Source organism: Bison bison, unplaced genomic scaffold (genome assembly GCF_000754665.1).
Source record: "Bison bison bison isolate TAMUID 2011002044 unplaced genomic scaffold, Bison_UMD1.0 scf7180017864371, whole genome shotgun sequence".
Lineage (NCBI taxonomy): Eukaryota > Metazoa > Chordata > Mammalia > Artiodactyla > Bovidae > Bison > Bison bison.
Window position 1 is genome coordinate 9652130 of NW_011494943.1, and position 8835 is coordinate 9660964.

Genomic DNA, 8835 nt, shown 5'->3' on the forward strand with positions numbered 1-8835 from the left:
AGTGTCCCCCCGCCCCACTGAGGAAGAAGCAGTGACTGGGGTGGGGGATGTGGGCTGGAGTCCTGAGCCCCAGGCCCCCACCCTGGTTCCTGGCCCCTCCTGGCACCCATGCCTTGGCGGTGATCATCTTGGCCACCACATCCCGGGCGTGGACATCGATGGTACAGATGGTCATGATCTTCATTCTGTCCCCTGCATTGAGGTTTCCAATGAGCAGGGTGATGAGCGCGTTGAGCTGGCTGATCTGCGGGAGCAAACATGCCTCCCTCGCACACGGCTCCCCGGGTGGCCTCAGGGGTGGCCTCCGGGCTGGGCGGGTCCCCCTGGGCACTCGGGAACTGCCACTCCCCCACGGAATATCAAGAAGTCACTAAAAATGGTGTCAATGAAGATCTGATGTCATGAGAGATGGCAGACAGTAAGTGAAAACAGGATTTTAAAGCCACTTGGATAGTTGTGTATTTTTGCCTAGGAACTGATTATATGTACACTAGGTTAGCTAAAAATCTGTTGACAGGGTTATATCTTTCATTTTAAACATTATCTTTGGTTTCTAAATTTCTAACCAAGAATCTGTCAAAAAATCAAATCGAAATAGAGAATTAAAGTCATGTATTTCTGAAGCAGTTACTCCTGGGCAGAACAGCTGTTGCCGATATTTGGCTGCTTTTGACTCAGAGAAATGGCAGGGGCACGAGCCAGGACCTCACAGAGCAAGGTGCTTAGGACAGACACGGGGTGGGCGGGACACACCTGCTTCTTGTTGTAATCTTTGATGGCATTTTCATAGCCTTCCTCCAGCCTGGCAAATGCCAAGCCCACCTCGGTGGTCCACCAGATTTGGGTGCACGTGAGCGCGATCTGGAAACAGAGGGGGGCCCAAGTACCCCGCCACGTGAGCACCTTTTTCTGTCCGACGGAAGAGTTCACACCAGTTAAGGTGGCTCTTCGCCACCGGACTGTGGCTAACCCAGGACGGGTGAGCTCCATCCACCCCCTCCCCGAATTTCAGAGCTGCCCCGTCCACCCAGCTCGGACCTGGGCGGGGTAGTCAAAGATCCACTGCTCCCTTGGCTTCTCCTCATAGGTCACCACAGCTTCGGGGATCTCGTGGCGGAGCGTGGCACACATCCTGTCCAGCACCCGGTTCAGCCAGACCTCTACCTGGGGACGGAGCCACGGGGACCAGAGAGGGTGAGCATGTCTCATCCGATGACTTGCTCTGACGTTTACGAAATCAATTACCACTTGTCCTCATCCGTATCATCATTCCAGGGGTAGAAATGCCCAGGTTTTCTGAGCAGTAAGAATGCCCTGCTGGAAAAATGTGTTCAGCAAGCCTCGCTGTACCCACAAAACTAGTTGCATTGGGCTTTCGTGTGCAATCACTGTGTCTAAACACAGAAGGGATAGGGAACGAGAGAAAAAGCTAGAGAAGACAGTCTGTGTCTGAGCCCACGAAGTAGTGCTGATGTTCCAGGACAGGGCATCTGTCCCCCGGGCCCTGCTGCCCCCTGTCCCAGGCGGATTCTGACCAGCAGAGCCCCACTTGTCCTCAAGGGCATTCTTTGTCACGCGGACAAACTGGCTGATGAGCCTTGCGTGTATTTTGAAATACAAACCTTCAACTAACTGCCACCAGGGGGAAAATACCTGAATGGGATAGTCAGGTTGGTTTTTCTTTTAAGCTATTGATAGAAGCACAGTGCAGGCTGTAGTTCAGTGGTTATGTCTGTAAGTGGTTAAGTGTGGGAAGTGTCTGAACAAACCGATGAATGGATCCTGCGTCACCCTGTCCGGCCAGGCACTCCGAATTCAACTTGTTGGAGCTCAAGTTTTCTCGCGTGAGATTTTTAATGCCCCAAGCCAATTTACCTCCAAATTACATTTTGCTTAGGCAAAATGTAAGAATTGATTTGGATGCTTGAATAATACTTGGGCAAAAAGATGGGGGAGAGGGCAGCCAGGAAGCTTGCTGTCAGCAGAAGGGAGAAGCCTCCTGGGCTGGGGAGGTGGGACTGGGGCTGGGCTGCCCAGGGTAAGAGGAGCCCTCTGCTAAATATGGAAGCTGTAAAGCCCATCGTGCTGAACAGGGATGAGACCTTGGCAGGTGTGCAAGGCACCCTCCAAAGTGGCCCCCTTGGCATTAATAATAATAAAACGATGAGGATTTAAGGGCATTAATAAATCTGTTCTCTCCCTCCCTTTCCCCCTCCCTCCTTTCTCCTTCCTTTCTTTTCACGGGTCACCTCAGACTGCATAGGTAAGGCTGTGCAGGGACTCCTATAAAGACGTCCCTTAATCATTTGTTCTGCAAGGCTGAGAGAAGAGGAGAGAGGGGTGGCCACGGACTGCTGCTGACAGCCTGTCTGGCCATGCGGTCCCGGTCACGGGGCACCACCATCCCCAGGGCAGTGCTCTGCGCGTCCCGCGGCGGCTCGCACCTGCCCCGAGAGGTTGCACTCCTGGTCAAAGTCCACATACTCGTCCTCCTTGCTATACATGCCCAGGCCGAACTTGAGCGGCTTCCCACTGGCGTCCAGGCGGAACTTCAGTTTACACAGGCTGTCGAAGAGCTTGGACAGATGGCGGCTCACCTGGATTTCAGGGTCGGAGGGGGAGGACGTTGGATTTTGCAACCCAGGGGCTCACAGGTGGATGCCCATGGCCTGGGTCTCCCTTGGGTGGTCTTAAGCATCATTTTTTTTTAACTTATTCTCCCCCCTCCCCGACCACCCGCCTCTGGGATGCTGATTAAACACACTTCACCAACAAAGCAAACAGCAAGCGCTGCTCGGCAGAATCTTCTGAATGTCTGTTTCTTCTCTTCCCTGAGAAGGTTCTGACCCAGGGGGCACGGGGCCTATGCCCCTAAGTCAGATGCTCATAACCTAAACCGTGGGCCGCCCTGGGGCTCCCATACCGTGCATCTGCAACCCCATGATTAGAATAAAACACGGTCCCCTCCCTTTGCCCGGATGCTCGCCCTTCTCTCTTAGAAGAGGAGCCTCGTGGGACCTTTTCCTCCCGGTGTCTGGGGTTTGGCAGGATGAGCAGCATGTGTCTTAGAAACGGGCATCTCGCCCATTTTCCAGAGCACAATGATGGCGCTCAGGGAGCGAAGGGCGGGCTCTGAGAGCGGTCCCGGGTCCTTCTGTCACGGCCCGGCCCCTGGGCGGTTTCTGGTGTGGACCACCTCTCGGACACTCCAACATCCCGGGGCCACCTGGACATGGGGCCTGGCGCCCCTTCGGACCATCAGGGGCCCGCCTACCTCCACAGGGTCATTTCCGTTGGAAAGAATGTCCAGGAGGTCAGCTGAAGAGACAAAGTAGAACCTGGGGAAAGCCAGTCTTTTTGTCTCTAAATATTCGGCCAAGGCCTTTTCGCACACAGCCAACCTGGGGGCAGGGAACGAGGCTGCTGAGTCCTGCTCGACAGAAGGTCTCTGCCAGCCCATCCTTCCACACACTGGACAGACGACCCTGGAGACGCTCAGGCCGTTCCCAGCCCCAGTTTGATTCAAATCTTCCAAGCGGACACGCTCTTTCTCAGCCAGCCCCCACACTTGTGGACGTCGCCAGGCAGGAGGGGCTACAGTTGAATCTCTGCCATCGTGCCTTCCTCTGAGGCCAAAGCAGGCTCTGTGGCTAGGGTGGCAGGAAGTGGCAGGTGCTTCCAGGGAGGGGATGTGTTAACCCACAACCTGGGGCTTTCCTGGCCTGGCCAGCGGGGTAGCGGGGAAGGCGCATGACTCGGGTTTCTGCCACGGGGGCCCCTTGTCTGGACAGGTATGGGACCCACCTCTTCTTCAGGTCCTCAAGTTTGTCATAGAGGCCAGGTTTGTTGGTGGCTTCAACCACATTGGGTGTTTTCACCGCGTCTTCCATCAGGGCCTGGGAGGAGAGAGGGACCGCCATGGCATCATGAGCCCTGTTTGCACCAAGGGAGCCATTTCCAAAAGTGCCCAGGCAGGAGCCAGAGAGCTGTGCTCACCTTGAACTCGATGTCGATGTCATCAAAGCGCCTGGAATCCTCCGGCAGCTGGGCCCGTATATCTTCGGAACCAATGAAAATGCTCTCCAGGTGGCTCCAGGTTCTCTGGACCTCAAACCAGATGGAGATGACTGAGTCTGCCGTGGACAGCTTCTGCTGCCAGCTGGTCACCTCCTTCAGGAAGTGGGACAGGTACTTGGACATCATCAGGTTCTGAAGCTGCACCTGATTGTCCTCCAGCGTCTCCACCAGCACCTCGTCTGACTTGAGCATCATGGTGCCCGTCCGTGGGTGCGGCTCGTGCTCAAACTCCATGGTGGACCACGTGCTGTCCAGGGCTTTCAGCACCTTTCGGAGGAACAGGAACCGGGTCAGCGAGAGTCTGGCAAGAATCACTGATGAGGACCCATAGTTTCCTGGGACGTGGAAGGAGGCCCTGCTCTCAGAAAGCCAAAATGTTCATGCCAACATTATTCACAGTGGCCAAAAGATGGAAGCAACCCCAATGTCCCTCGGTGGGTGAATGGGTGGACAAAATGTGGAGTGTTCATGTAATGAAATATTTGGCTATAAAAAAGAATGACGTATGGACACGTGCTACAACACGAAGGAAACTTAAAAACATGCTCAGTGAAAGAAGTCAGACACAAAAGCCGACATTATTATGTTTACATGTATATGAAATGCACAGAAAAGGCGAACCTATAGAAGCAGTAGGTTAGAGCTGGGATGGGAGGAGGTGTGAGAAGACGGGAGATACTAGCTAAAGGGTCTGGGTTTCATCCCTTTTTTGAGGAGATGAAAATGTCCTAAAATTGACTAATTCTAACATGTGATGGCTGCACATTTCTGTAAATATGCTAAAAGCCATTGAACTGCACACTTTAAATGGGTGAATGGGTATGTGATTTATAGCTCAATAAAGCTGTTAAAAAAAGAAAGCAAGCCCAACTGTGACCATTCAAACTCAAAAAACAGGTGAGGAGAGAGGTTTGAACTGCAAAGGACTCCTCCAGCATCTTCCTGTGTCCTGGAATGGCCCTAGGTACCAGCTGATGGCCAGCCCTCCTGACCACTGCCCACCCCGCCCCGGCCCCATTCAGCTTCTCAGAAGGCTGAGGCTGAGGCAGGACAGACCACACACGAGGGTGCTTCATGGAAAGAGAGGAGAGTTCAGTCAGGCGTCAACCGGTGGCACGTTAGTGTCAACCCTACGTCAGCACATTCGACAGGCGTCAGGCTGGGGGGTCGGTTTCAGCATCATCCCGTATAAAATACACTTCACTCTCAACAAAGGATACCTTCTCCATCCCAGACTCCTTCACGGCCTTGTCGACAATGTTTCGGACCTCATCCTCGTATTTGTGCAGGTTCAGCTGGAGTAAATCTGCCAGGGTGGTCTCATCTGACATTTCAAATTTCACCTGCAGAGGAAAACAATAGGCACATTTCACATTCGGTCACATGTTCTCCAGTTGAGGGACACCTTTGTCCTTCACGTAGAGGCTGGCGAGGGAGGAACCCAGGCCACGAAGCGGGTGTTGGGAGCTCTGTGACTTGGGCAGACACTCCTCCAGGCCTCTCCTCCCTGTAAAACTGGTAGCAACAGAGCCCACCAGTAGTGGGTTGAAGAGTGTCCTCGCAAACTCATGTTCATCTGGACTTCAGAATGTGACTTTACTCAGAAATAGAGTCTTTGCAGCTGCTGTCAAGGATCTTGAGATGAAATCATCTCGGGTCAACTGCACAGAGTCTAAACCTGATGGCAGGTGTTTTCATCACAGAGAGGAGAGGGAGGTTTGAAATGCAGAGGAGGCCATGTGACCGCGGAGGCAAGGATGCGTCAGACGTGGCCACAAGCCAAGAGCCGCCTGGGACCACTGGAAGCTGGGAGAGGCAGGGGAGGGTCCTCCCCTAGATGTCGGAGGGATCATGGCTCTACTGACTCCTTGACTTCCAGTTTCTGGCCTCCAGGGCCACGAAAGAATACATTTCTGTGGTTTCAAGACCCCCATCATGTGGGGCTTTGTGACCGCAGCTGCAGGACCCGATCCATCTGGGGAAGCTGCCGGGTTAGTAACAGGTGTGGCTGCATTACAGGTACTGTTACTCTGGTAACAATAGCAGGTATTTGCATGGTGTCACCCAGTCTTCAAATCTTTCTCGCTGTCACATAGACATTTCCAAGCCTGGATTCCAAGCCTGCCACAAAAACTGGTTTGACCAACTGATGGAATTGAGTGTTTCTCAATCACGGTTGGGAAAATACCTGCCCAGGTCTCAACAAGTCCTCAGTGGTGCCCAATTTCTGGGACGTTTCTGTTATTTGTTGATCACTGCCCGGGGGTCTCTCCCAGGCCCTGGATGGGGTACATGAGCCTGCTGGCCAGTGGCCTCAGTACTCGAGACAATCCCTTCTGCTCACCTGTTTCTCCCCTCCCCTCCCCAAAGTCCAGGCCACACCCCACGTGCTCCTGATGCTGGTCCCATGCTTCCCTAACCAGGGAGGTGGCTACCTCCTCTGTGCTCCTAGAACTGCCACTGAGCACCCAACTCGGCCTCCCAAACACCATGGCCTGTGTTCTTTCTTCCGCTACTGCCCTGAGAGCAGGGCCCGTGCCCTCAACCTCTCTGCTTCCTTGACATCTACGGGGGGGCCTCTGCAGAGTAGCCGTTCCATAGAGTTTTGTTCAATGTTTGCTGACAGTGGGGATGGTCCTATTCGCCTTCAGTGAGTGTCAAGGCCAGTGCCCCTCCCACTCCTCACTTGGGAACATCCCTGGGAAAATTTCAGTGCTAGGACCCTGTGCTCCTGGGGTACATGGGGGGACCCGGGACTATTCCTCCACCCCAAACTTCCTGAGCCCCGTGGACATTCACCATTCATGCTACAACCAGTACTGGCTGCATAATTTGCAGGGCCTGGTACAAAATGAAAATGATGGGATCCCGTGTGCAAAAGTTATTAATTAAGGAAATCAAGGTGGCGACAGCAGAGCCTCTAACCCAGCTTGGGGCCACCCTGAGCCCGGAGCCCTGTGTGATGGTCTGGGGTGCGCATGCATGAAGCCAGCTTTGCCAGCATCAGCCCCCCACGCCTGCAGCGAGTTCCTGAGGAGCGCTGCCCTCCGCCCCTGCGTCAGTGTGGTACCTGGGTGGCCTGCATGAGCTGCTGCCAGTGGCGGTCCCGGATAGCGGGGTTCTGCAGCTCGCTCACGGCACGCAGGGACGTGATCATGTTCTTCACGGTGTTGTCCAGCCCCACGAAGGCATCCCAGCTCTTCATCTCCTTGTCCAGGGACCTCACGTCCTTGGCGAACTTCTTACAGTCTATGTCCATCTGCTCCACGTTGATGTTCTTCCACTTGGTGGTCTTCCAGTCGTCGATGCTGGTGTTGACCTGAGGTGGGAAAACGCCCACTGACTCCTCTACTGGGGACGGTTCAGGAAGGCACCTGTGCCACCTTCCTGGCATTGCTCTCGGACGGAACAATCCAATGAGGAGTCTCCAGCACTAAGGACAGAGCTTGGTAAAGTGACCGGATACAGGGGGGCAAAAAGAACCCCAGTTCTACCATGACCGATTCAACTTAAAAGTCAGCAGTTAAGAGAGATTTTGGCAAAACATGGGCTTTGTCACTGCTCACCAGGATCTTGTTCTGTCCCATGTCTTGCTGAGGCCACAAAAGTTGCCCCAACCAATGGAATGAGGATGACACCTGTCACTTGGGGGCAGAGGCCCTGAGTTGCCAACGCTGAGCCCACAGTTCCCTCTACCTGCCTCGGCGGGTGTGGACACACGCACTGAGCTGAAGCTTTGCCTGGAACTGGAGTGTGGACTTGGCATGAACGAAAACTACATGTCTGTGGTTAACTACACAAAGATTTTGTGTTTTAGGGCTGTTTGTTACTGCAGAGTAACCTAGCTTACTTGTTGTTTAATCACTAAGTCTTGTCTGACTCTTTGCAACCCCAAAGACTGTAGCCCACCAGGCTCTGCTGTCCATGCAGTCTCCCAGGCAAGAATCCTGGGGTGGGTTGCCATTTCCTTCTCCAGGGGATCTTCCTGATCCAGGGACCGAACCCAGGTCTCCCTCATTGGCAGGCGGATTCTTTACTACTGAGCCACCAGGGAAGCCCAACGTAGCTTACACAGACAAAGATACAGCAGAGGAAATTCCACTCATAACAGGATGAAACAAGACACAGGAGGCACTGGGGGACCACCCTACCAAGAGTGGAGGCAGAAACCCAAGAAGCTCCAATCTTGAATTCGGGGTGGGCTGAGAATGGCTTGGGAGTTGCATGGGAGTCCTCGAGAGGGCCAGAGGTTGCTGACAGAGGCTTGGGGCAAACCAGCCTGATCTTGGTAGACGTTCTTGACAGAGAATGACCAACAGTTGGGGTGCTGACAAGAGACTGACTCTGCAAATCCCGAGACTTGAAGCATTAATCCCCACAGAAATCGATGGCCCTTTCTGGTTTAAGTTTAAGCTGCTTCTGTATCCTGTTATCGTAAAAGTACCCTGGCTCGTTTTTTGTCAATTTTTCTTGCAACACCCTGACCGGAAATGCTTATCGTTATCTCCTGGGAAAAGTAACCTGCGTTCTTGGGTCTGTGCTAAGTGATATTTATCAGGGCACAGTGCAGCTTTCTGAGCTGACTCCACTTATTGTTCGGTCCTTGCCTGGAGAATCCCCGGGACAGAGGAGCCTGGTGGGCTGCCGTCAGTGGGGTCGCACAGAGTCAGACACGACAGAAGCGACTTAGCAGCAGCATTGTTCAGTCAGGTCACTCGAGCACAAGACACTTGAATTCAGCGAATTGCAAAAAAAAAA

The 8835-nt window shown here is 53.6% G+C and overlaps 1 protein-coding gene across 1 annotated transcript in view; it reads right to left on the bottom strand.

The window, feature by feature from the left end:
- The window catches only part of DNAH17 (dynein, axonemal, heavy chain 17), a 94428-nt gene that overhangs the window by 51536 nt on the left and 34057 nt on the right, over positions 1–8835 (bottom strand). The window contains exons 25-33 of the mRNA XM_010856518.1: positions 7148–7396; positions 5298–5420; positions 3997–4344; positions 3805–3896; positions 3275–3401; positions 2445–2597; positions 1039–1164; positions 754–861; positions 113–244 (exon numbers count right to left, since the gene is read on the bottom strand). Coding sequence (XP_010854820.1) covers positions 113–244; positions 754–861; positions 1039–1164; positions 2445–2597; positions 3275–3401; positions 3805–3896; positions 3997–4344; positions 5298–5420; positions 7148–7396 — 1458 coding nt within the window. The remainder of the gene's footprint in view (positions 1–112; positions 245–753; positions 862–1038; positions 1165–2444; positions 2598–3274; positions 3402–3804; positions 3897–3996; positions 4345–5297; positions 5421–7147; positions 7397–8835) is intronic.